This window comes from Enoplosus armatus, chromosome 4, assembly GCF_043641665.1.
Source record: "Enoplosus armatus isolate fEnoArm2 chromosome 4, fEnoArm2.hap1, whole genome shotgun sequence".
Taxonomy (NCBI): domain Eukaryota; kingdom Metazoa; phylum Chordata; class Actinopteri; order Centrarchiformes; family Enoplosidae; genus Enoplosus; species Enoplosus armatus.
Window position 1 is genome coordinate 18587933 of NC_092183.1, and position 27540 is coordinate 18615472.

A 27540-nucleotide genomic window follows, 5' to 3' on the forward strand; every position below is an offset into this window, starting at 1 on the left:
TAGTACTGTTACTCTGGATTAAAAGGAGCTGTGACTCTCTAATGAGGTAGAACTGACCGGAGCGCCTGTCTGTCAGTTACCAATCAGACCAGGGAGCCTCTCAGTGCTCAAATATGGGCTGATCTTCACTCGACAGGGACACAAGAATCACCCTCTTTGTTTCAACATTGTGTAGAGTAATCAAGGCACCGAGGGACCTGGTGCTGTCAGCGTGTCATAAGTCACTTAGTCACCGAATTGTTTAAGTGAACTGAAGTGGCAGGGTCTAGAGCAGCATTCCAGAGATGCCTTTTGTCTCCCTGCGTGTGTCTATCTATCTATCTATCTATCTATCTATCTATCTATCTATCTATCTATCCGGGCTATATGACAGTTTAAGTAGAGAACTGAAAATATGCTGTTTTGATTCCCCTCTCAGAACGATACATATACTTGCTTTCGACCCATATTCTTTCAACACAACCTTTGACTGGGAGTCCGTTGAGATTTTCTCGTTTTGCATTAGGCAGTGAACAACCGGGATCCATCATGAAATCAAAGGCTTTGGGAGGACTGAACTGAATACTGATCTAAGGTCTGCAGTCCTGCTGGGCCACTGCAGAGACAAGATCCTCTTCAGAAATGGAATAAGGAACCAGTGCTTCCAGTCGAGCTCTGAAACGAGTTCATGAGTGAAATTGAAGATAACCCTTCGTTGGTGGCAGATTTACAAGAAAGTAATCTGAATGTATATCTGTTAGTTTACAAATGTTTTTTTGATTTTGTTAGAGCTCTATCACTTTGTTTAATGACCGCTGGGGATATTCACTCCAGTAATATGACGCTGCTCTGCGCTGTATTATTTTAAGCTAGAATATTACTGCCATTGACCTTTTCAGAGGCGATGACCAGACGTAAAGCACACGTTGTCTGTGATGAATGGCATAGTTTTGGAGCGGTTGATTTTAAAGACATACGACACGGTCGGTCCCCTCTCACGTCCGCTTCCTGTTGGCGTTGACAAACAAGGCTTGGATTTCTCAGCATGCCAGGCATTCTTTTCACCCTGTCTTTCCTGGAGTTTTGAAAGGCCTCTGAGCCTCCCACCCAGAATCACTGAGCATAAAGACACACAAAGCTGCGGGGTTATTCAGTTTGTTCTAAGCTCTCTTCCCCATCGGCTGTTTGCCTAGTAATTCAATTCAGATGTGCAGGATCCAAAAACATGTTTGCTTGAATGAAATCCACCCCTCCACCCACATTGACCAAGGACTATGCTTTTCTTAGCTCCGTTCCAAGTTGGACAGCCAAGCGAGGTACTGCCACCTCGGCCTTTTTAGTTTCAGACCCTCTTAAGAGACAGACATCTTTTCTCTGCACCGGCTCAGCAACTTTTTGCTGTGTTTTTTTTCCCTTTAAACCTTCCTGTTACTACGTCCATTCGTTCTAAGAGCAGGTCTGGGTGTTTTTACTTGCTGGCTGAGAGGTATGCACCACAGCAGACCTGTTTGCAACAAGCATGTCTATGTAAAGAGCATAATTTCTTGCTGTGTATGTAGATACCATCTGGTTCCAGGTTGCCCTTTATCGGCCCTATCACGTCGATGTTGTTTATATTTAAAACACGGCTCATGTTCCTTGTGGTTTCCTTATTACACTTTGCTTGTGGATCATGAAACCAGACGTATGAAGCCGTCATGGGCTGGAGGAATATTACCTCCACACATAAAGCAAGTGAAAGATGGCATTGATACACACAGTGTTTAGTTTTAAGTCATGATTGAGCCATTAGTCTAGTATTTCAGTTTTACAAAACCACATGCTCTGTTCTCAGAGCTCTGGAGAGCGTAATTAATTTAAATTAGTTTAAAAAAATGATGCAGATTGATTTTGATTGATTTAATTAAAAAATGTTCAGATTTAAAGAGAAGAATTTGCTTGATGAAGTAGCCATCTTTACTCCTAACGGAGAAACCCTGGCAGGTAGGATACAGGTCCGAATAGTTTTGCATATGTGCAACCTGCATACTCCATTTTTCTCCACATTTTGTCAGCCTGCTGAGCTGAAAGGCAGCCCAGAGTTGAAACTAGTGCCTTCAAACTTAGAAATATGTTTAGAGCACACGATTGGTGTATTCCAGGATATGAATAATTAATAAAGGCATCATTTCAAATTCTCACTGAAGTGCTTCCCAAAATGTGTTGGCACCCAGGTCTAGAGGTCTCGAACAGCCCTCACAATATAGGGAAAATTCAGGCATATTGTACATGAAGTAGAACAACAAAGCACAACTCAAATATACATGACATGTGGGACTTGGGATTTCAACCCAGCAAGTCAACACTATTTCTGCCATGAAGCTTTATCAAAGCCTTTTCTGTGTTGCGTGAAATGGTGTTCTCTGTGCATCATCATATACATCGACCTCATATGCTCCAAGTCTGGAGGAAACCAAAAAAAAAAAGTCCAGAGCAAAGTGATCTTAATATAGCCATGTTTAACACCAGTAAATATTTTCCTCACTCCATCTGGCTTTACCAGAATCAAAGCGTGCTTTAGACGTGGGAGAAACCAATTTGCTTAAAGATTTAAAAGGAGGAAAAGGTGGGGTATTCCTTAAAAAAAGTGGCAGAAAAAAAAGGCTACGATTTGGAACAATTCTAAGCAGCGTGAAGCAAGAGTGTGTACAGAAGTCTCAATGCAAACCTTGTTCCCTAGCAGACCACGTTGGAGAGAGACGAGAGGTTGAGAAGGGGGTGGGGAGGGATATTGAAGAAAGGTTAGCCTGGAGGAACAAGACTCCTTTCTCCCCCCCACCACCAGCACCACCACCACCACCCCCCACACACCCCTTGACCCTCCCATGTGACAAGTTGAGCCAACAAGTGCTCTATTCAGCCAGGCAGCCAGGGGAAATGACTGCGAGGCCGAGCGCTGCCTAATGAAAGTAGAGACGCTGGTTATTATTATTGTCTTCATCATCCTCGTCACAGACGCAACGCCTGGTCAGATATCTGCGAGGGTCTGCACTTACTCGAGTGTTGTTGAAAAGGCTAAGAGATCCACACTGCATGTAAAAGGAAGTTTCATCTCTGGACTTTCTGTTTTTCACCACTTTTCTGAAGTTTTTACAGAATCTGAAGTGTTTTTCTAACATCTGTAGTATAATGTGGCAGTGTAATCCACCCATGGGTGTGTGCTTCTTCCCATCAAGCAAGTGCTGTCAGACAGAGTGGGAGATGATGTCTCCACTTGTTTATGGGTATTCAGTTTACCTTTGCCTGATTGTGTTTGTTTGTGGCTTGCTGGTGTGACTTTTGGACTCGGTGGCACCGTTGTTTTTCTTGTTGGACTGAACAAACAGTTCTCTACTCAACTAAATGACCGTAATGGTCTTGGCATGTGTCTGCAAGGCTTTTTAGTGTTCCTTGGTGCTGGTCCAGATTGCATCACAGGGCCGGTCACACGCACAGACTGTGATGTTTACCATGGAGGGCATTCACACATGGTGGCCTATTTTCTCCATGCATTTCTTTTGAGCTAGGTGCAACAGAAAGCATGCACATGTGTACAGTTTGGGGTAATAAAACATTTCAGCTGCGAGCATAGTAGCTTTGATGGATTACTTTGCATTCACTCTGTTTTGAATGTAATGTGTCAGACACTTGGTTGCACATTGGTCTCCTCCTGCTCATTTCTTTCTGTTCTTCTCCTGTGTTTTTTTCTTCATCAACAGTCCAATAAAGTCCCCGTGGTGCAGCATGCTCACCATGTCCACCCACTGACGCCCCTCATCACATACAGCAATGAACACTTCTCCCCCGGCACGCCGCCATCACACCTCTCCCCAGAGATCCTCGACCCAAAGACAGGTAAAGCCTCGTGGATGTACATTGATTGAGGTGATATTCAACTTGAAATCGTGAAATGTCTTGAAAGGTGGCTGTAAACATTGTAGTTTTGTCTTTTAAGGAGCTCAGTGGCTTTAGTCAGCCACTTGTCACAGTGGGGGAAAAAGTATTGAAGCATCCACAGAAACCAGGAGGCAGGCGCTCTAATGTGCACAAACAAACCAACGCATGCTAATGAGCCTAACAGGGTCATGAAGTTGGGAAAGGAAACAGTGTGTTTAGACACATATTGGCAAAACTGTTTCTGTTTGGAATGTACTGAGCAGGTTTCTATTGACATTTTGTTACCATTTTTCCACCTTGAAAACTGATTGCTGTCGGAATCTGCAAAGTGAATTCACAGCAGCTGCTGTACTCTGTGAAGGATGAAACCACAGACTTTAAACAGCTACCTCTCAAACCTACACTCAAAAGATAGATTTTAGTATCAAGGGTGGTGTTCTAAATAGCTCCTTTATGAAAATAGCATGTCACCTCAGCAGGTATGTGCTGCATTTTAAACGCTGGTTTCTTCTGTCTCTGGCCCCTGCAGGTATTCCTCGGACGCCTCACCCGTCGGAGCTCTCTCCATACTATCCCCTGTCTCCTGGTGCTGTTGGCTCCATCGCTCACCCTCTGGGCTGGCTCATGCCACAGTAAGTTACTTTTATTTCCAGCTGTCCGCACAGCCAGATGTGTTTTGTTCTGAACAGTTATAAAACGTGCATGTTATCACACCACAGCTTAAAGCACTGATGTTAGCCAATTAACTTTGTTGGTTTCGTGGCTAACGTCAACCAACCACTTGTGGTGAGTTGAGATTTATGAAAGCACAACACATTTTTTGATCAAGTTCAAGTCAAGAAGCAAGAGGAAGAATGTGAAAGGGACAACATTTTTGCAGTTTTTATTTATGATTTTTATGCTCTGGTGTCTAAGTGCAGGTGCAGCACATCCGAACAATAATAAATGAAAACATTTGACTTTACCAGGAGGAATTTATGAACATTTATGGGTTTTGCTACGGCTCTCGTAATCAATTGCAACGGTGCTGTTCCACAAGCGGGGGATTTGAGTTGATGAGTAGAGGATTAATGCTGGTGGGTTAGCTGTCAGCTGTGTTTGATCCACCTCACACTGGAGCCCTCGCTCACTCTGTCTCCCTCTGTCTCCCTCTGTCTCTCAGGCAGGGCCAGCCCATGTACTCCATCCCTGCGGGGGGATTCCGTCACCCCTATCCAGCGCTAGCAATGAATGCATCCATGTCCAGGTGAGTGGATCAAGTTCAGCAACACCCCCACCCTCCCAAAGGGGAGACATCTAATATCTGCTGCTTCCATGACATGCTGTAATCACATTTCCCATGCTTTCTTTGCCAGCCTGTTTAAACACGGGGTAAAAGAAATGGCTGGTGTACAGTTTTAAACTCCAATCGTTTGCATTGTTCAACATTTTTCAGGAATAGCAGAAATGTTATTTTGAATAGCATACTTTCCACCTCTGACAAACATTGCGAGATCACGGACAGGCAGCGTTGTCAGGACTACAGAGGGATGTGAGGTCTAAGTCGATCACAGACAAGTTCAGCTTCTTAAATAGACTGAACGCATTATTGGCATTCAGTACTCTTCTCCGGTCTTTTCTCTCAGAGCTAAACTTCTGTGGTCAGGCCAATGTTCTGAGCCTCTCCACAACACGCACACACACACACACACACACTCACACACCGTTGAGATGAAAGGGCTGGGAATCGATTAGGACAAATCAAAGCTCATCTGAACCTACACGTCCCATCAGACTTAACTCTCTCACCTTCTTTCAAAATTGGAAAGATTTGTAGCGAGCCTTCCGGTGTTAGCATGAGAGGAAATATTCAGAAGAGTCTCTGCGATCAATAGCATGTGTAGCTCCATCCTGAGGTGGACTCACAACAATCAGAACATACCTCACAGAAGTTTTCATACTATTTAAATGAGTGAAGCTCATAACGTGTAATATTTTACTGACAATAATAACATATTATTTGTTAATCAGACTCAATGAGATATAACTTTAATTGTGCTGATGGAGTAAAAATTAAGCAAGCCATAATTAAAGTAAGAATATAATCTTATGGCAACAACAACAACAACTGCATGACATGAATGCTAATGGGAGCATTATGTTCTAAAGGTTGACTGCATGCCATCACTTGGAGCAGAATTGAGTTATTCATCAGGGACTAAGTGGGATGTTTACAGATGTAGTCAGTATAGGTTCATTGCCAAGGGAATGATATGGCTCCTACTTGTTTAAACAGGAGGAATTATTAAGTGTTTCAAAGAAAAAATAAAGCAATATATCAGTTCTTAAGTACAGATATTTTCATGTATTTAAACATTGACTTTTGTACTCATATTTTATATTTAGTCAGATGATGAATATTGAATGAGGACCTTCCTGTGTGAGCATTTGCAACAAGGTTAGAAAAGCCTCTGTATATAAGTTAACTCTGGGTTGTGTATCACAAGGCAAAGCTGATGACTCTGGACTCACCTCATGCGAATACAAGGCTATATTGTGCATTGTCTCTCATGACAGTCTGTGTGACATGTTAAAAGAGTTAAAATAGAGGAATTTTTCCAGCCTAACATTAACCAGAGTGTGTGATAGAGGGATATGGAGATTAATTTTCCCCATTGTGCATTACAATGCTCCATTGTATTAACAATTGGAAATTGAGAGAGACACTTTGTAAAGGTGTTCTGTGTGGACGGCTGTCAGAACGCTCTCCATGGTCTGGAACATGGTAAGGAAAGTGGTTTCAGGTGTCATGGCCATGCTGTCACCATGGTAACAACACACTCCACTTTTCTCCAGCCATTGCTGAATAAAGGGGCTTTTGAAAAAAGTCTTTATTTGAACAAAAAGCAAGCATTTCTCATTGTGTGTATGAATTTAGTCTAGACAGACGCAGTAGGCACAGTCAATTTCAGTTGGAGGGTAAGGCAGAGCACTCGTGTGCCAAGTTAGGTCAGCCTTTTTCTCGTCAGGTTAACAGAGGTTGGCTGTTAAACCTGACTGTTAAAATGTTGCCTCCTTTGCCTTCTCAGCTTGGTGTCCAGCCGTTTCTCCCCTCACATGGTGACCCCGCCCCCGCACGGCCTCCACCAGACTGGCATTCCCCATCCGGCCATCGTCTCCCCGGCTATCAAACAGGAGCCCAACGGTGACAACATCAGCCCCTCGATGCATGCGTAAGAACAATTAAAATATCTTTTAACTGCATCAAAATCACAATACTGCAAAAACTGCACAATATTTCCCCTTGTTTGCTATAATTCACCAGTACCTCACCACTGTTCATGGTCTTTTTAATGTTTCGGATTAGCAGGAAATCCCCCGTTCCTCCCAAGAAAGAAGAGGACAAGAGGCCTCATATCAAGAAACCTCTGAATGCTTTCATGCTGTATATGAAGGAGATGAGAGCCAAAGTAGTGGCAGAGTGCACTCTGAAAGAGAGCGCTGCCATCAACCAGATCCTTGGAAGACGGGTAAGTAGCACAGACACAGATGTGCATGTGAGTTTATAACTATATATATGTGTGTGTGTGTGTGTGTGTGTGTTTAGCCATCCTTTGATATCTTCATCGTCTTTGTCCACAGTGGCATTCCCTGTCAAGAGAGGAACAAGCCAAATACTATGAGCTGGCCAGAAAAGAGAGGCAACTCCACTCCCAGCTCTATCCAGGATGGTCAGCACGGGATAACTACGTGAGTAGCACATATTAATGAGTGGTGGCAGTGAGAAAAACACCCTTTTAACTCACTGGGCTCCGTCAAATATGACTGTATCACTTAATTACAGTGATCACACTTTTGTTCTTTTGAATGACATTGTTTTATCTGTGCAGGGCAAGCGGAAAAAGAGGAAGAGAGACAATAAACCCGACTCAAAACCAGAAGGTAAGAGGCCTTTTCTTCTCGACCACCTGTATTTGTTTTTTCTTCACAAACTGGAATAAGAAAGAAAAACTTTCTAAAGAGACTAAAAGTGAGGGCTTTATGTTTCTTGCAAACCTTTGTTCTATTATTTTTATCTACCCTTTTTTGCACGGATTCTTTTCTTCACTAACACTTACTAACTTCTTTCCCTGCTTCTATGCTTTGACAAGCAGCTTATGAGGTTCAGTGCTAATAATGGCAGGTATGTCTGCTGTTGTGCAACTCAACGACCACTGTAATTTGCCCAAAATAAGAGAGCTTTCCACACCCCAGTGCACATTTCAATGTAGTGTGTCATGTTGGTTTTTTCTTGCATCATAAATGCATACCATCTGGACATGTTTAACATCCTGTTTCACCCTCCCTGTCGTAAATGTGTTTCCAAGTTGATTTGAACATGTCGTGTCTGCGAGCTTTCCCCGCCATCATCTTCACTGTTTTAATAATCACGCGTTCACTTCTGTCACCGACAGCATTGAGAGACATGAACCAGATTTTCGAAGCCAGCAGCAGATCCATAATTCAGCTTCTTCACTTGCTCCTTTGTTTTCCCCAGACTTCTCGATAAGAAGCAAGAAGCAGTGCGTGCAGTACCTGCCCTCGGAGAAGATGTGTGACAGCCCTGCGTCGTCCCACGGCAGCATGCTGGACTCGCCAGCCACTCCCTCTGCAGCCTTGGCCTCCCCGGCTGCTCCCGCCGCCACTCACTCCGAGCAGGCCCAGCCGCTATCGCTCACCACCAAACCGGAGGGACGCATGCACCACCACTTCTCCCTACCTGGGAAGGCTTCTGGATCCTCCTCCTCTTCTTCTTCCTCCTCCTCCTCCTCCTCTTCCTCCTCCCAACCCTCCATCTCCATCCCAATTGGTACTTCAGGTAGCCACTCGACCACACCCATCCTCACCCGGCCAATCCCCTTCACCTCTCTGCACCACTCCATGCTCTCCCCCCCTTCCCCTTTCCATCAGGCAGCCCTTCACTCCCATCATGCCCTGTTCCAGTCACAGCCCCTCTCCTTGGTTACCAAACCAACTGAATGAATCCGCAAAGGCAATTTTCTCCCATTTATTGTGCTGTATATTGCTTTTCTTTTAAATAGGTATTAGAGCAACTTTTTTTCTAAATAATGAAAAGGAAGAAATATTATTGGTCAATATTTGACTGTCTCCTTTTCGACATCTCTGAATGAAAACAAAATGTATTTTTTGTAAAGTTTACTGCAGAACTGGTTTCTTTTTGATGCATTTATCCAATGAACCTCTTGTATAAAAGAACCAATGTACATAAAGTTTCTTTATAAAAACAAAAAGGAACAAAAACATGTTTTCTTTTTAGCCAAAACCTGATTAATGTTAGTATTAAGTTTAAGTCATAGTACTGGCCAATAATTGCAGCCCCCTTTTCAATTCACGAGTGTGTGCCCCTTCTTTGACATGTTAAATAAACATTTGAAATTGTTTCTTAAAAGAAATGTCTCCTCTTGTCTTTTCACGTTCTATCAGCCTGTTTTTGTCGTTTAATAAAGAGAGGTTTCTTTAACAAGGTAATGTGGTTTGGATTAATATTCTCATAGTAGTGACCACAGTGCATAACAAGTTGATAACTGCCTTTTGTAGGTGTTGAGAATGTAGATTTAATGAGCTGTATAATTTTATTACAGCCACACTGAAATTGAATAAAAGTCCATAACACACCTGTCATTTATTTTGTCTTTAGCTCTAAACAGGGAACATTTTCATAAAAACCTGGCTTATGGTGGCAAGAAGTTTAATGTTTAATAAAGCAGAATTAGGCTAACCACACTAGAAAATGAGTGCCTGAACCAGGGTAACAAAATGTGAAGCCCAAAATAAATACAAATAAAAAAATAATAGACATCTGCTCCTTCACGGAGTATAGCATCCCACAACAATGACAGAAAAAGCAGGTCAGCCCCATCCCAGCGCACCGAACCCTGCTCGGGTTCCCTGTCCCTCTTACACTTTTACTGCATCTTTATTCACCGTTTGGCACGCTGCTTAGGCTTTAATTAACTCAGAGGTAATGGGATGGAGCCCTTGGGACCTCATTAGGCATTTCAATTAGCGAAAAATACACAAGGTAGGTTACAGTTTTTGGTGGCTTTGGAGATGAGGAGTCGTGCCAGGGATGGACCAATTATGTCGGAGCAGGGGGGGGACCGGCCTGGACGAGTCCACCGACTGCTTGATTTTAGATGCCACAATAATGCAATTGTCAGAAATATCTGTTTGTACAGAGATTTACTGAGCAGACATTATTTATTATCAATTTAATGTTTATTGTCAGTGACAGAATCAAATGTCACAAACAAAATTGCCTCTCTTTCAAACAGGCGTCTAAAACTACAGACAGGTGGTCTGAGGATGTGTTTCCGTTTGCCCCCCCCCCCCCCCACCCCCAACTGTCAAGTCTCCCCCGCTATGTTTTAAGCAATCATTAGCCATAATAAATCTTTGCTTGTTTGCCGTTCTATCTTACATCATTCCAGGCACAAACCACAGTCTCTGGTGCCACGGCTGCCTACTCTGAGCCACTTCACCGATCCGTCAGTTAAATTACAGGTAATGAGTTGTCAAAACAGCCAGCAAAAAATGTCTCCTCAAGGCCATATATCCAGTGCAATGTTCAATTCTCCTAAGACAGTGCCCTTATTATGAGACTCAGTCCCCAAGTAAATGACTTCAAATGTGTTGGTTACACTCTGTTGTTCTTTTATTAAATACATTTAATACTAATACTGTGCCTGCTTATTTTTGTCTGTATTTAATTTTTATTATATTGAAGGAAATCCCATGAAATCTATTAAGACGTGACTATAGCAACAAAATTTCATCAATAAAACTTAATACATAACACATGAGCAAGTGGGATTTTAAAGCATGGGCATTTTTGCTCAGTTTTAAACAAAATATCTATTTGAAATGGAATAAAGGGTACGTTGTCATGAAATTCCCATGCTCCACTCAAAATGTAATACGCCACTGTTTATCTCTAATAACGTATCTGGTTGCTGCTCCTCTCAACATCTGCCATGTAAGCACGAGGTCAGATTTAATACATGTTAATTTTTGCTCATTAAATTCTTCCAATCTCTTGCCAAGGTTCTTTTTTGGGCCTTCCTTTGATCTTGAATTTATTCCAGGTTAACCCTTTGATAGTGCACGCGCGTAATATTGCACCGAGAACTGTCATTTGAGAAGTCACTAAAACCGTAAAAAAAAAAAAAAAAAATGTAAATGCAACACACAAATAAAAATCACACAGCCAACAGCAGCAGAGTCTAAATACACACAACAACAGCAAGGGCTGACCCTGATAATTTCATATCATTGTGTTCTTCACATGAGGAAGTAGAAACTGATCCTATATCTTCTATTGACTCATGACCTTATATTCCCATTAATAACAGGATGCTGTGTTCACTTCACATGTGGTTTCTCAAAGTGTTATTAATTGATTGTTTCTGTAACATTCACTGGGCTTAGCAAGACTCAGCTGGTGCCTTTGTGGAGATAGGTATGGCTGGCTGTGAGCTTAACAACCTCCTTAATGTATTATTCATACCCATTTGACCTTAAAGATGGAAATGCAAATGAGTGTCAAGAATGAGGGGGATCATCGGACTTTTCAAATGTCAAATAGCCTGCCACAATTAAGACATATTCATTACAAGAACCCACAGGTCCCCCACACCCAGCTGAGATGTAAAACACCTCCAATTAACATTTTGATGATTATCTCATCTCTACCACACACCTTCAATTGTAATCCCTGAAATATTGTTACATATTATGTGTGTTGTGCAGCTGTATAGTTTAGTGACTTTATGTTAATCATTTTACTTAATAGTATTTTACTCTCTACAATAAATACTATTTCTTACCCAGAAAAGTTATTATAGCGTAACTAATGGGCTTTTGCAAACCTCCACAATCACACGAACAAGTAATCTGTTGTCCTGATGTGCTTTTATCACATTTTGTTTTAATTGCTCTACATATCAATACTGCCATCTGCTGATAAGGTCAGATACAGACACAACCACCTCATGTGGAGTGAATAGCCCCATCATGTCAGCACCTAACCTGTGGGTGGCAGTAATAACACGTTATCTTCTCCACTCCTTCTGTGGCGGATCATTAGAAAGAATGTATAATAATAGATATAACATTTACCTTTACAAGTTCAGGTCAGTTGACATACAGTACTCACATGCAGCAGCATCTGTATCTGAATATTTAATCTCCCATTCGTTTCCACACGTGCCATTTATATAAAACGAAATAATGCAGCCATGACAGTCAAGTCTGCTCCTCCCGCTGAAGGTCTGTCTTTACCAAGATTAACAGACACAAAGAGCTCAAGTCAACTGGCTCAAATGTGCAAACATGCATTGTTTTACTCTGTGATGCTTGTTGTTCCTCAAAAAAAATGTATATATAAAGACATGTGAAGATAAGTGTGAAGGAAATGTGCAAAGCCCCCCCAAAAAAGTGACTGACTGAAACTTGAAAATTTAAACTTGTGTTTGTTAGTTTGAGATACAGTTACATCAGTATTAAATTTCAACTTCAATCTGTTGAAATCTGGACAAATGTATATTTAACCACCAAATTTTGAAATTTCTTTTTATTGTAGAAGATTTAATTTTGTTTTCCAGTAAATATGAACATCTTATTTCCCTCAACACTAGATTTACCAATTTATCCCATTATTCTCTCTGCAAATTAGATTATTAATACTGATGAATCAATGTGCAAGAAGCAGTCAGTGGAGCTAGTTCTTACTGCCTTATACAGTGACGTTTGGTAGTTTAGTTCAGTGGTTCCTCCAAAGGGTCAGATAAAATAAATCTGAGTTGTCGTGAGATGATTAATAGGGAAGGAAAGAAGAAAAGAATGTTTCTTTTAAAGGTAAAATCTTAACTTGAAAAGTAACACTGTTTGTTATTTATCTTATCTTATTCTTTTACCTTTATATTTTTACATGCTTGTTGTCTGTCAGATTATATGTTATATGTTAAAAAAAAATGTAGCACCATCAGACCACGGCAAATTCCTTGTAATGTATGTTACTTGGCAATAAATAGTTTCTGATTCTGATTGTGAACTAGTAACCAGAGTACTAGTACCTCAAACTTGTACTTAAGTAGAGTACTTGAGTAAAAGTACTTAGTTACTTTCCACCACTGCTGGCAAATATAACCAAATCGAGTGATCTCCCAGTATGAACCAGCCGACATCACTGGCTTAGAAAACATAGCGCTGTTATAGCAGCGTTCAACCTCTAGGTGACACTAAAGTCTATCTCTGTGTTTCCACCTGCAGAAGAAGAGCAGGCTGGTTTGTACACGGAAGCAGGGACCGGACATGTCAAAACCTCCAACACGCCAAACTGCCGATCTGCATTTGTTAACGCGGATCCTGGCGTGAGCCCAGCGGAGACAGATTCACTAGATTTGGGTTGTGTTTTCATTGCTGTGTGGACACAATGAGGACGGCTGTCCTGCTGCTCACAGTCTGTCTGTGTTGCTGCCTGGTCAGAGGTGAGTGCAGTTTTCTATCGTTTCTCTACGAATGTCTCCTTCAGACGTTTCCGAGAAATGTTTGCCTCCTTAATAATCCCTATTAGCCAATTAAGCTAATTGTCGACCTTCGTATTACAACGTGTCACTTGTTTGAACTGAGAGAAGAGGAACTAATCGCAGAGGTCAGTTTCAGTGTCAGAAACATTGGAAATATACATGTCCCCGCTATTATTAGACGGCACCGAAAAATCAAAATAGGCTCTACTTTTGTGCATGAATCCGTTTTGTGCGAAATAAACCGATATTATGGACCGCAAACAAGTTAGGTGGGGCAGTGTATTCGCTTTAGTTGTAGTTTCTGTCACAAAACTACATACACAACAAAAACAGTGATACGTGTACTGGCTAGCAGGACACAACATTAGCGCCAGCCAAGTGCTGTTAATCTGTTGAGTGGCCGGTAAAACCTGAACATTGACTAGTCATTTGGCCGGTGGACAAAAACAAGTTAATTTCGCACCCTGCTGGCTAGTATCTAAGCGGCCGGATTTATCTGTTCGTTAGAAAGCCTGAGACTCTGGGTAAGTTACTGTTTATGAACCCCGTCGTCTCCAAGTTCCCATGAAGTGCAGCGCACTATATATAGCAGCTTTATTAATCGCCCAGACAGCCAGCACCCTTATCCTCAAACTCAACCTGGCATCACCTTTTTTTATTGTGGCAATTAGTTTGCGACAATTTGAGTAATCACAAATCTGCACTTAAACAATAAAGCCTCTAAAACTAGAATTTGAAACAGGGCCAAATTTCCACATATCAAATGACGATGAACCAGCCACGATCCGTAATGTCGCCGGTTTGTGTCCAGGCGAGGAGCCTTGTTGCATGTTATTTCATCATTTCACATTTGTTGCATGTCATCTCTCTCTCCTCCTCCCCTGCCTGTCGTCTTTCTACTGTCGCTGTCCAATAAGGGTATTGAAAATGCCAAAAGGATAATACGAAAAAGAAAATAAAACAGTCCAATACGACACTACCAGCCATCTTCGTCATGTGTCACCAAAGACTGAAAATTGGTTCTTGTTCAGCCTACACAACAAGCTAGTTATCATGCCTCTAAGTCGTTTTCCAGTGCGTGGAGGCTGCCTCCTTAACCTTAATATTATGGCCTTTATATTATGCTTTTTACAGCATATAATCTAATTATGTAATGAAATCATCTCGGCTAATTTAATCAAGCTAATGAAAAGTAATGTGGACAAGCAAGCAGATGTGTCTGCGTCACCAATGCAGAATTCAGAGATTCATAAAAGCAGCATTCATGGATTTTATTATTAGCTGGCACTATATTCTCTGGTTTTTCTGTTATTGTCACCATGCTCTGTGTTCTGCTGGCTAAAACTAAGTTTTTTTTTCTTATTTACAGGGGCTCCAGCTCAAAAACCTCAGGGGCTCAATGGGAACACGGTTTCAACCAATAAGGAGCAAAGCAAGCCAGATCAGTCAAAAGGCAATGACAAATCAAACGAAGGATCCAGTGGAGTTGGGAAGAACCAAAAGTTAGTTCTTACTAATGCAGCAGTACACATTTCTGACAAAACAGCAGAAAACAAGCCTGAACAAGCAGAGACTACTAATGAAAAGTCTGCAAGTGAAACTAAGCCAGTACCAGATCAGTCCAATCCCCAAACACCAGCTGAAGAATCCAAGAACCATCAGGGGGGAATGGGCGAGGTAGCACAAGCAGACAAAACAAAGAAACCAGACAACACTGAGCAAGGGCAAGGACAGACACAAAGTCAGGAAGAGGAGCATGCGGATGAAAACAACAAAGCGTCAAACGTTCAGGGGCAGGTGTCTGGTTTGCACAAGCAGACAACCGGCATAGAAGAGCAGCCGAAGACTCCTGCAAATAAAAATGTAATGAAACCTGCAGCGTCAGGAGGGACAGACGAGGAGAACAAGCCCAAAGGAACGGACGACAATGCGGAAAACCCAGGAGGGACAGAGGAGGAAAACAAGCCCAAAGGAACGGACGACAATGCGGAAAACCCAGGAGGGACAGACGAGGAAAACAAGCCCAAAGGAACGGACGACAATGTGGAAAACCCAGGAGGGACAGACGAGGAAAACAAGCCCAAAGGAACGGACGACAATGCGGAAAACCCAGGAGGGACAGACGAGGAAAACAAGCCCAAAGGAACGGACGACAATGCGGGAAACCCAGGAGGGACAGACGAGGAAAACAAGCCCAAAGGAACGGACGACAATGCGGAAAACCCAGGAGGGACAGACGAGGAAAACAAGCCCAAAGGAACGGACGACAATGCGGAAAACCCAGGAGGGACAGACGAGGAAAACAAGCCCAAAGGAACGGAAGACAATGCGGAAAAGCCAGAGGGAGACAATGACAATAAGGAAAATCCAGGAGACAGCGCCACTGAGGAAAAACCAGAATTGAATGAAGCCAATGAGGAAAAGCCGGAAGGAAAGGATGCCAGGAATGGTGAAACAGGAGATCAAAGTCAGTATGACCCATCTGGTATAAAGGATGAAACAGAAAGCAGTCATTTCTTCGCCTACCTTGTCTCCACAGCTGTGCTGGTGGCAGCGCTTTATATCGCTTACCACAATAAGCGCAAGGTACTTGGCCTCATTTGCTCTGTTCCCACTCAGACCTCTATGAAGCATACTTCCTGTGTTTCCACTGACCCAGATTTGAGGGGCAAATGTCAACCATTTTGTTCTGTGCAGTCTTGTTGCAACATGAAGGTGGAAATAGAAGTTTTTGAAACCCACAGAGCAAATCTAGCTGTTTTGTCCTGTTTCTAGTCTTTATGCTAAGCTAGGCTAAGCTAACTTGCTGCTGGAGGTAGCTTCATAATTACCATACCGATATAAGAGTGGTATAACTCTCTCTTCTAACTCTCGGCAAGAAAACGAATACGTTTCCCAAAAAGTCCAATTATTTCTTTGAGGTGCTGAAAAGCAGCTTTTGTTAGTTAAAGCACCAGTATGGTGTGGTGCTTAATGGAGCACACAGAAAGAATAATCCTCTGTGATGTCTCATGGCCCTATCATAGGTTCCTAGTTGAATTATATATTAGTTTTGTAGATCAGGCTTCATACAACAGAGCTAAGTCAGTTGAAAACTTATATCTTTCTCTCTTTTTTTCTTTCCCCAGATAATTGCCTTTGCTTTGGAAGGAAAGAGATCCAGATCCACTCGTCGACCTAAATCTACAGAGTACCAGAAGCTGGAACAGCATGTAAGTTGTTGAAGAAATACACCCCTTCTTTTAAAAAAGAAAAATTAAAATACAGTATCATTACGTTTTTATCTCTCTCCATTTTCTTTTAGATGTGATCTGAAGTTACTCTCTTGAAGCCATTGCCTCGAGTGGCTGAATATACTGGGGATTGTGTGAGACGTGGGCGAATGGATACATATTTCCCTGGTGTACTCTGCATCGATTTCACCTTGTGTTAAATGGACATACTTCTATTTTGTACCTTTTAGATGCTTATTGTATGACTATGCAGATGACACTGTTGCCTTATTGAGGGAATTAGTGAAATGCAGTGAGGGCAAAATAAGCATGCTGTTTTTGCACTTGTGTTGTTTTTCCACCTTTAAGGCAATCTTGTAATTTGACCTGACTAAGGTCCGGACTCAGGATATTTCAGTAGCAGGTGAAAATTTGAGCGGTTTGGATTCCAGACTTGTGTGTACAGTACATTAGTGATTGCACTGTGTACCAAAGTAAGCCATCTGAATCTTTGTAAAATACTGACTGTGTACTATTTCTTTGAGGTTGTTTTAAATGTCTATTAGATAAAATGTATCGAGAGTCCATATAGATGTAGAAAAGTATCACAATGGGATTTCTGCTTGTGTTCTTAACCATATGGTGTTGGCCAGATGAATGTAATAGCAGCCATTATTTTCCAAATGAGATGCTAGCACAGTGCTCGCCCACTTCATCTTCTTAAAGGCTGAGACTTTAACAGGCTAAACAGATTAAGTCTGTGCTTAAAGACATAGTGTAGCATTTTGGAAAATATGTTTGTTTTCTTGCTGAGAAGATTAACATCACTCATATCTTTCCGGTAAATATATCATTAAGGCTACAGCCAGCTGCTGGTTAGCATAGCCTAGCATAAGGACTGTTAACAGGGGTTATCCTGGCTCTGTCCAAAGGAAACAAAATCCGTCTCCAGCACCTTTAGAGCCCACTAATGAACACGTTACATCTCTTTCTCTCATACAAAAGCTGTAAAAAAAAAAAAAGACATGTTGCGGTTTTAGAGAGGTTATGTGTTGGACTATTTCCTGGGTGAGAACATTTATGCTAAGCTAATCAGCTAAGCGGTGTCAATCTTCTCATCTAAATCTTGGCAAGAAAGGGAACAAGCATATTTCCCATTATGTTGAACTAGTCCTTTTAAACTGCAACTAAACACCACATGTTTTAACTGCTGTCTGGGTGTTGGGTACACATGTAAATGCCTCTTTTTTTTTTTTTTGAATCCAGACTGGATATTAATGCAAAACAATATGTGTGGCATGACTGGCGTTTTTCAGATGTTGGTTGTCTGGAAACTGTCAGTCTGGTTACTGTATGGCTGCCCAACCCCTCTGTGACTTGTTATTCCTTTTTTGGATGAACACCTCCAACTTGTGCCACTTGTTGCTTTGCATTGAAGCTCTAGTCTGAAATGTTGATTGTTTTAACCTAAACACTAAGATATTGGCCAACAGCTGCATTGTTTGACTGTTTGGAGTGCACTATTGGAAAAAATAATGTCTCTGGAGATAGGTTGACCACTAAAGCATTAGTTTAAATCTTTCCTCCAGAGTAGATGTGTGTGTTTATGTTCCGAGATGACAGACTTGTGCCAAATTGTGAATGATTTTACTGTGATTCAATGTGATTCTTGTATTGTGCCAGTTTCCTTAATTGATGCTATATTGAATTGCATCTTGGCAGAAATTCCATATTATGTTCCAAAAATATTTTTATTGTGAAATCTGAAAAAAAAAATTCAGCATTTTCATAATCACATTTGTTTACAACACATGGCTCTCTCCATGGGTCACATAAGCACCAGAATTATTAAGACAACGTCACGAGCCATTCTTTCCTACAGCCTGGCTGAAATGAGCATATAGCTATAAAAAAAGTATAAGATATTTATTTCATTTTGTTAGGAATGGCTGTCCATCCTGCTGCCCTTCAAATGTATGATTGCACAAATGAGTGTGTGCTGAACCAATGAAGTCTAAAATAAAAGGTTTTTGTACTTTCTAGTCTCAAACGAGTTTGATTCCTTGAGTGCCTTCACTTATGATCAGTGATAGAAAAAGTACTTAGGTCCTTTATTTAAATAAAGGAACAGACAGAACAAGGTAAAAAGTCCAGCATTTAAAATCCTACAAAGTACTATCAGTAAAATTTCCCTGAAGTATCAAAATGAAAAGGACTCATTATGCAGAAACACGGCAACCATGGCTGATATATCTTTATAATACATTTATATAATTAATACTATAATATTTTATACTGATGCAACAATGTGTAAGCAGCATTGTGTTGTAGCTGGTCTAGGTGGAGCTAGTTTATCTACTTTGTTTGAGTTAGGTAGGTTGATTCAACCTAGGGGCCAGGCCCCCTCCAAAAGGGGCCCACGATTAATCAGAGTACCTCTTTGAAACCATCCCAGAAATCCAGAGTGGTAATAAGTCGGTCGTGAAAATGTTAACAACTCATAGACTCACAACAATGTGACAAGGGGCCCCAACTAGATAACTAGACAAGCTAAAAGAGGTTGGTAACCACTGGCTTCATTTTTTTTCTCACAAGCTCAAATGGTAAAATGTGGAGTAGAAGTATAAAGCCCATATTAACTCAGGGAGCACATTAAGCTTTTATGTCTTTGCGTGTAACACAAACAGCACTTTACCACTGTAGGTATGCTGCACACAACAGCAGGCCTATATAAATGCCCTTCCTTGTTCTTCATTGTATGGGCAAAGCAGTGCAGCGGCCTCCTCGTCACAGTGGCATCATATTTCTGGCCTCCTCCTCATAAATGTCTGGTATCTCTCCCATGGAGGAGGAGACCATTTGGACAGAGTTGCACCCGCGAAGCTCCATCTCATACCGGATGAGCTGCTTCCAGAAGCCCCCATTCGGCCTCACCATGGGTCTGCTGGTCTTGACCCACCTGTGGGCCTCCAGGAGAGTCGCCCCTCGGTGCTTCATCAGATAGGCCATGCACAGGGCGGCGGAGCGGCTCACGCCGGCGTTGCAGTGCACCAAAGTGCGGCCCCCGCGCTCTGCAGCTACCTGCACTTTATCTGCCACCTCGTCGAAGTGATCGCCGAGAGGAGACGCCGGGGTGTCAGAGACCGGGATGTGGATGTACTCCACCCCGGGAGGAGGAGGGTAGCTGCTCTTGGTCTCAGTAACGTTCACAATGCAGCTTATCTCGCACCGAGTCACCTGGGAGGAATCATTGGCCGCTCTGCCATTACTGAGATAAAGATGGTCGGTGACTCGGCACAGGCCCGAGAGACCTGCGGGTTCCGAGTGACGCATGAACTGCGTGAAAGTTGCCGCCGCAACAAAGTTGTCTCATCAAATTACTGCAAATAGCAGTCGGTGAGCCACCACAATGAGTGACAGCCGGTTGTAAGGCAACTCAGGAAGGCCAAATATGTGTGAGCGCACACGCTGTCGCCCCCTGCTGGATGGGGTTTTCAGGAAGTAGACATAACACAGGACAGTTGATTTCATTTTCTTACTCATTATGTTTACAAACTAAAACATTCATAGTTTATTCCTGTATTTTTTTTATTTCTGTTGTATGTGTAGAAAATTACAATTTAAGTACTTCATTTATAATATAGTAAATAACTATCTTGATATTTAAACAATTAAATGAAAAACAAATCTAGCTGCCACTATCACCCCAATTCATTTTAATGTGTTTTTTTTTTTTTGTCTTAGGAAACGCTATGATGACTAAAATTGTCTAGCAAAAAAATAAGACTTTCATCCTCTGGAGGAGACATCACTTTCCAGAGCAAATGTAATAGAAATCAGACCAGTAGTTGAGTGAGAGCTGGATTTGAAACAAAGTAGATTTGATGTGTTTCCTGTCTCTTAACTTGGTATTAATTCTTTCTTTACTCATGAAATCGACCACTTACTGTTATCAGGCCATCCAGCCTTTCAAAAGACCTCTCTCTTCTTTTAGGTGCAATGCTGGTGTCAAGCTGGTGCTCCCTTGGGGTCTATGGGCAGGAAATACATAAGTCAGATACGGTGTGATAACCATTTAAAATAATTTAAAAGTCTAATTGGGAGACAAAATAATGTAAACTGGGAGAAGCAGAACAAGGTTAAAATACCTTCAGCCATTTGGGGTTGTCCCAGTGCCGGTTCACCTTGAAGTATTTGTGGGTGCTGTTGCCAGCACAGAGGAGGTGGTTAGCTGGCTTCAACAATGCCTCTCATCTGGAGAGAGAATATAAAGAATCACATCTACATGACATGATGTCTTGATGTAGAGTGACAACCTACATCAAGTGCCCTGTTGGGTTTGGACATGTATGTCTGGGGCAGAATGTGACAGTCTGTGCATTTAAATCTAGATATATTTGGTTTCTTATCGTTTGGTACTCGTACAAGAAGGGGAGCACACAGCCAAGACCCCACATGTCTATGGCCTTGGAGATGCTTTGTATGTAGCACACAAGAATCACAAGAGCTGTTAAATACATTGTCAAATTCAGCTTGTGTACTGAAGGTTGACACAACCTGTGTTAGATCATCTCCATCTTAAACACTCAACTACAAACATGCTAAAAGATGTGCACTGCAGATTGAATCTACCTGTAATCCAGAGGCTGAATCGTCATCTGACGTGTCACTTCTGAGGTAGTGAAGGACACGCCGAAATCTATTAGTTTCACTCTGAAGGGCTCGTCCAGCTGGTTTGCCTGCATTATGTTTTCTGGCTTCAGGTCCGAGGGAACGACACCAATGCCCCTCAGGGCGTCAAAGGCTGTCAACAACTGCCGAGACAAAGGAGGAAATGTGGACGATTAAATATACCATTGACCAGGCTGCAGGTTAGTACAGATCAAGAAGAAGTACAGTTTTGTGTATGTTTGTACACAGTTTTAAATATCTAACTTCTTACTCAGCTGGCTAAGTGTGTTGTTATTACGTGTTGATAGATTGTTCAAAGTCACACAGTCTTTACCTGCTGTGCAATTGGCCGTATCTCACTGAGAGACAGTGGCTTCCAGTGTCCGTCCCTGAACAGTTGAAAAAGACTCCTGTCAAACGCTTCGAAAGCTAGACAAGCTAGACAGTTTGTGTCCAAACTCGTCCAAAAACGGAACCAAGTTCTTCTCGACTGGGTCAAGAATGCTCACAACGTCCGGCATTTTGGTCTGTGGAGAAAAGAGGGGAAATTATATACGTTAAGTGACACAGCATGCATTTAATAAACACAATGTGACCAAGGCAAAAAAAAAGCAATAAATGATCCACCTTTTTTGCATGCTATCCTCAGTCTTTAGAACCTGGAGGGCCATGTCCTGTGATGTGATTAAATTCACACGCTAGCGACTTGTGTGGCCGCACAGTATGTCGCTCTTTCGCACCCAAAGCCCTCTGATTTCTTCTTTTCATCTGCGAGCGGTGACCGAGAAGCAGGTCAACATGTGAAGGCGACAACATGGAGTCAGTGGGGGTCATTCAGTCAACACAACATGCAGAAACTTACAGCTGAAGCATTCTTTATGCTCATGTAAATAAACATTTGGTTTAATCATTTTACGACCACATGTAGAAGACTAATGTGTCAAACACTCAATATGGCATCAAGACCATTTCGATGAGTGGTATTCCCAAAGAATGACAAGAGCAAAATACACTGAATGAGAAAAAATATGATCAAAAGCTACATTGGTTGTCAGTGTTCAGATCCTGTACTTAAGTAAAAGAAGCAGTGCCACCATGTGAGCAGTATGGAGCTGGTTGAGCTCATTTTGAGGGTTTGTTTCCATAATTTAGCAGTATATCGTGGAATCATCTGCACCTCGTAGCACCCAAAGGTGCACCATGAACAATTTCATACTCAGCAGAAAATAAACCCTTTTGATTTTAACTGTAGCCTTTCCTCTGGCGCCGGCCTTAGGCCAAGCAGTTTTACCCAACAGGTGGAAAGGATCTAAGAATAATTGTTGTAATCTATTAAATACTGTGTGATGCATGCGCAATGTTTAATCTCATAAGCACAAAGGCCTTTTCTGTTAGTAAGTAGAAATAGATGTATTATTATTATTATTATTATTTAATCTATTTCACTTGTGTAAATAAAATCAGACATGAAACCACAATTACAGAAATATCACAGGAATATCAAAGTCATAATGAAATGCTAAGATTTAACATATACATTACAATATGAACGTCCAGGCGCGGAACTTGAAATAATTACATAAAGTTTAAGACAAGTTTATAATAACCACTGACATTAATGTAAACCCTGAATTCATCCTCATAGCACAGGTGCATATTGACGGCGTTACTGTTTATTCTTGTGCTGCCGAAACAAACGAGAAGCGGACAAATAGGCGTGTAACAAATGTGTGTGGAGAAATCGTCAGTCAGCAACATTAGTTGACGTGACAGTGTGTAAGTGATAGCAGAACACTGTAGTGTTTTGTGGTTTGAGGTGGTTGCTGTGTATTAGCCGGTGGCGCCTGCAGGCAGTCCTCGGTTGCCCAGGAAACACAGATGGTGGATGAAGGGCGCGCATACAAAAGACCATAAACCTGTGGCAGCAGCTGGAGACCGAGACCACTGATTAATTCAGCTCTGTGCAGTCCTGCTTAGTCAAAGACGTCGCTGTTCTCTTTAATTCCTCCCATCCATTTTCTTTGTCCCGGGGCTTCCGTCTCCACTTTATCCTGTTTTTCCCCCGGACCGGACTCCCGTCAGTGCGCAGCTGTTGTTGGCACTCCCACATCTGCTTGTCTCGGCTCGGCAGCCATGTAGACGACGCTCGTGTTGTAGTGTTAAAGTGCGTAGCGTGTAGGTCCAGTGGGGGGGGGGGGGGGGGTGACCAGCCTTTCACTGCAGGCATAATATCTGAACACACACACGGCGTGTGTTTGCCGGTTAGCCAGCTCGCCCTCAACATGGACAAAGAAGAAGAAGAAGAAGAAGAAGAAGAAGAAGAAGAATATGTGCTGTGTTCGCACCGTTTGACGCTGCGGGGCAGGTGCATGTGGAACCTGGAGATCACTGGTAGGAAAAAAAAAAAATGTTATAGTTGCTATTATTACTATTCAACACCGTGGTTGAATTGGGTTTATCTGCTGTCAGATTAGATGAACACTGAGTCATTTAATTTCCTGCAGAGGAGGGCCTACACCTTGTCTCTCCTCAATCTGACATCCTTGCAGGGTATATGAATATTAAAATGTCCTTATTTATAGAAAAGCTATTTGTGGTGGGCACATGTCAGATTAGAATCAAGGTTTCTCGGACAATATGTTGCTGTAGGCAGTGTTAAAGTACATACAGTGTCGTCTTTCATCTGCAGATGGACTGTATCTATAGCATGAGCTGCAGCCACTATACTGTGTTTTTGCACTGCTCGGCCAACAGAAATGTCTGTTTAACTCAAGCCTTAGTTTTGGACTAAGATTCTGATTGTATGTATTTCTTTAGTTTTTAGGTGAGTACAAGGCAAGTGGGCCAATAAATGCAAAACATCTACTGTAACATATAAATATTTACGATCAACTGTAAAATGTTCCACACCCTTTTATCTTTTTAGGTAGCCTTGTGGTCAGCGTTGCATGGACTTTGCACTGGATTCACCTACAGAGCTGCTGACATGTCACCAGTCAGGACACTGGGAGGATCCAAATGGGAGCCAACAGCAGGACAGGTTATGTGTACAGGCTGGATTATCTTTACCAAAACATCATGAGGGAGGATCATTTTCACTGGCGCTCAATATCAGATGGATGAATTTAATAGCATTACTCAGTCAGTTAGATAACTGATATCAATGAGGCCTATCTCAAGTGACTTATATCTTTTAGCAGTGGGTGTATTTCAGTCTCATGTGTGTCTACATAACAAGCAGTAAGGAAAAACAGTAAAAAAACGAAAGAACAAGTAATCCCTTGGGTATCATGGGAGGACAGTTGGGTTGCGTCCCACTTTTCTGCTGCTTTGTGTTGTGTGTTCCTCTCCAGTTACACCGATGAAAGAGCAGATCGGGGCTCGCACTGGACCTCACGAGTGGCATCGCTCCATCGCCTTCTACTGCGCCGCCTCACAGACTGGTACAGGATCTGTCAGTAGATTTACACCACGGTGACTTTTATTTCCCTCATATTCACTTTACACTCTACACTATGACTTGTTATATAGGTGCAGATGAATATAAACTGCAGAGTCAATTTTTCTATCTTGCTTTTGCCCACATACTGGATGTGGCCCTGTGTGTGTGTGTGTGTGTGTGTGTGTGTGTTAAGCCTGGGTGCTGGCTGCAGATAAATGGGGAACAGATAGAACATGGGAGATTAGTTATGTGTTAAACGGCTGCTGTATTTTCCTCTATATGCTACTATCCTTTCCAGGATTGTGGTTAAGAGGGGAGATAAACCCACCTGAAAGTGACGACCATGACCAAATCAGATTAGCACAGTCAGCCTTTCAGATTCATTATTCAACATTATGCAGGATTATCATGGGAAAAAATATGTTTGTTAGACCTGGAAAAAAGTGTGTCTTTAAAAGCATGCCATGTAAAAAAGGCCAACAGGAATGAGTTTGTGGTGATAGCAAGCAGAAAATCACGTCCTTATTCACTTCTGTGTTTCTTCCTTTTCATTTCCTGCTTGACTGTAACAGCTGTCATGTCATTTCTCCTGCAGTGACTGATGCCATCACTGCTGTGTTTACCTTCAGAGGGAGAGGATCCAAGTGTCCAAGTGTTTGCCCACTGAGAGACGACTTCTGCTGCTTTTGTTTGTCAGTGAAGAGTTCAAAATGCCACCACTGCATGATCAGATTTAGCAGGAAGGTATTTCACGGGTGGTGTTTTGAGCCTAAAATAATTTGCTGCAGTGTTTTTCCCAGTCTCTCTCAAATGTGTGTATTCTCCTGGCTGTGAGTAACACTAATAGCTTCATCCACCCCCACGCTTCTTTTTTTTTTTTGGCTGATCAAAAACACTGACGCTGCAGCCATCAAACACCTCTCACACCTGTTTATTTCAGCTGCTGTGACCTCTTCTCTCTGTTACCTTGGTTACTCTGTCCAACATGCTGGTCACTTCTCCCTGTAAAAGACACTTTAAAGTCACTGGAAGTGGTGTTTTAACAATGCTGCCCTGTGTGTGCGATAACTCACCATAGCTAACATGTATCTGAGCCAGATCCAGAACTGGAAAGCTCTGATATTCTAAGTGTGAGAGAGTGACTCGTTTTCTCACATTTTGACAATGTGTAATTCACACAGTATGTTCTTTGGTTGTCTTGATACCAACTATTTTTAATGAACAATAAGTACTCTGTATATATTTACTGTAGTGTGTGGACGTGTGGGTGTGTGTCTGCGTGAGTGCATGTGTTTGTGTGCATGTGCTCTACTTGTGTGTGTGTGTGTGTGTGTGTTTCCTCCTGTATGTGTGCATGTGTATCATGTCTGTCTGACCAAACAGACATTTGTTATGGTCCTGAAGCTACTAGCTGCTTTTTCTGTGATTTTCACACAGCTGCAAAGTTCTGAAATGCCTGGAGCTCTTCTTTTAGCCACTGGATGTACCAGAGAAGGGATAAAAAAATATTTACAAGTGATTCTTAGCATTTGTTTCGACCTCATTGAAGTACCAGTTAGGTGGGGATTCTTGCGATTTAGATAATCACAAGAATGTCGCTTGAAATTAATGGTGTGTAGTTTTCTAAATGATGCCTTCTAGCATTAATTAAACTGTAATGATGCCTACAGCCCCATCATCTGATACTTAAGCAAATTACAGCAAATGCTAATAATTATGTGCAAATAGCTTTTTACCCAGGTCTGGATTCTACTAACAGTATCCCACTAATATCTAACAATACTAATGTCTGCTAACAGATGATTACTAACCTGTACTGTGAATGCTGATGGCTGGCCTTGTTCTAACCCTCTGCTTTATGCCCGCAGTCTGATGCACACACTCCCTCTCTCACGGTCCTGAAATCCTTCTTCTAGAAATGACCAACTCAGATTGATTATTAAAGAAGGAAATCAATGAAAACTGTTAAAGTGAGCACGTCGAGAAGGGTTTCAGGACTTGGGAAGGGAAATGTTATTAACCACTCGATAAAAAGAGGAGCAGAAACAGCTGCTGATACCAAACTGGGTTGACCACATACTTTAGAAGAATCCTCCCAGAACCAATTATGATCTGATTCCGCATGATGTAACCGTGCTTCACAGGCTCAATTCACACCTTCAGAGACCACCTATCTGTCTCTGCCTGTGCACTGTGTGGTCAACCTTCACAGGTGAGTGTCTGGCTTGTTGTCACCACATGAAGACGCAAGCCAAGCAAACCTCAACTCCACTACTAACTTATTATGGTGTTGATACTAACACTGGTGAGGCTGTAAAGCTCCACCTGTTGCTCCTACTAACATCTCTGTTCTTTCAATCCTGATTTCTGGAATCTAATTATTCCGTCTCTTTGTTAATCTTTAATTACATCAAAGCGTGCCTTGTGGTACTACTGATGTTTATTTAATGACGTTACATCGAAGCTTTTATCCAAAACATCTTCTAGTACCACGAGTTCACGCTTTTTAGGCAGTCCTACTAAGTACTAAGTCCTATAGCTCTAACCGTGTCAGTGATATGCTCAACAGAAGTCCTTACAAAGAGTTTTGTTCTGTCAACAAGCTACTAACATCTCCTAAAGTTAAATTAACAGAGACTAACCAAAGAGCTTTCATTAGCTCCCTGCAAACTAACAAACTAACCCACTAATAAACTAATCATCTAACAAGAACTAACTAAAATCACTAACGTTGTGCTGTGTGGCGCAATTAGTG

General features: G+C 41.9%; 3 protein-coding genes across 5 annotated transcripts in view; 2 read left to right on the forward strand and 1 right to left on the reverse strand.

Moving 5' to 3' along the window:
* tcf7l1b (transcription factor 7 like 1b) overlaps positions 1–9333 on the forward strand; it is a 32148-nt gene extending 22815 nt beyond the window's left edge. The window contains exons 5-12 of one of the 3 annotated variants that reach the window (XM_070905170.1): positions 3717–3852; positions 4424–4526; positions 5057–5140; positions 6963–7106; positions 7241–7403; positions 7516–7623; positions 7764–7815; positions 8411–9333. In XM_070905170.1, coding sequence (XP_070761271.1) covers positions 3717–3852; positions 4424–4526; positions 5057–5140; positions 6963–7106; positions 7241–7403; positions 7516–7623; positions 7764–7815; positions 8411–8895 — 1275 coding nt within the window. In that variant the 3' untranslated portion in view covers positions 8896–9333. Of the gene's footprint in view, positions 1–3716; positions 3853–4423; positions 4527–5056; positions 5141–6962; positions 7107–7240; positions 7404–7515; positions 7624–7763; positions 7816–8347 lie in introns of all 3 variants that reach the window. The other 2 variants (XM_070905168.1, XM_070905171.1) reach the window with 2 other exon arrangements.
* Positions 9334–13256: 3923 nt separating this feature from the next.
* On the forward strand, positions 13257–18722 carry tgoln2 (trans-golgi network protein 2). Its single transcript, XM_070905172.1, has 4 exons — positions 13257–13421; positions 14830–16046; positions 16589–16672; positions 16765–18722. The coding sequence occupies exons 1-4, from the start codon at positions 13367–13369 to the stop codon at positions 16768–16770; spliced, it is 1362 nt and encodes a 453-aa protein (XP_070761273.1). The 5' UTR covers positions 13257–13366; the 3' UTR covers positions 16771–18722.
* Positions 18723–19459: 737 nt separating this feature from the next.
* On the reverse strand, positions 19460–20005 carry LOC139284452 (dual specificity protein phosphatase 18). The gene has a single exon (XM_070904728.1). The coding sequence runs from the start codon at positions 20003–20005 to the stop codon at positions 19460–19462; it is 546 nt and encodes a 181-aa protein (XP_070760829.1).
* Positions 20006–27540: the final 7535 nt, after the last annotated feature.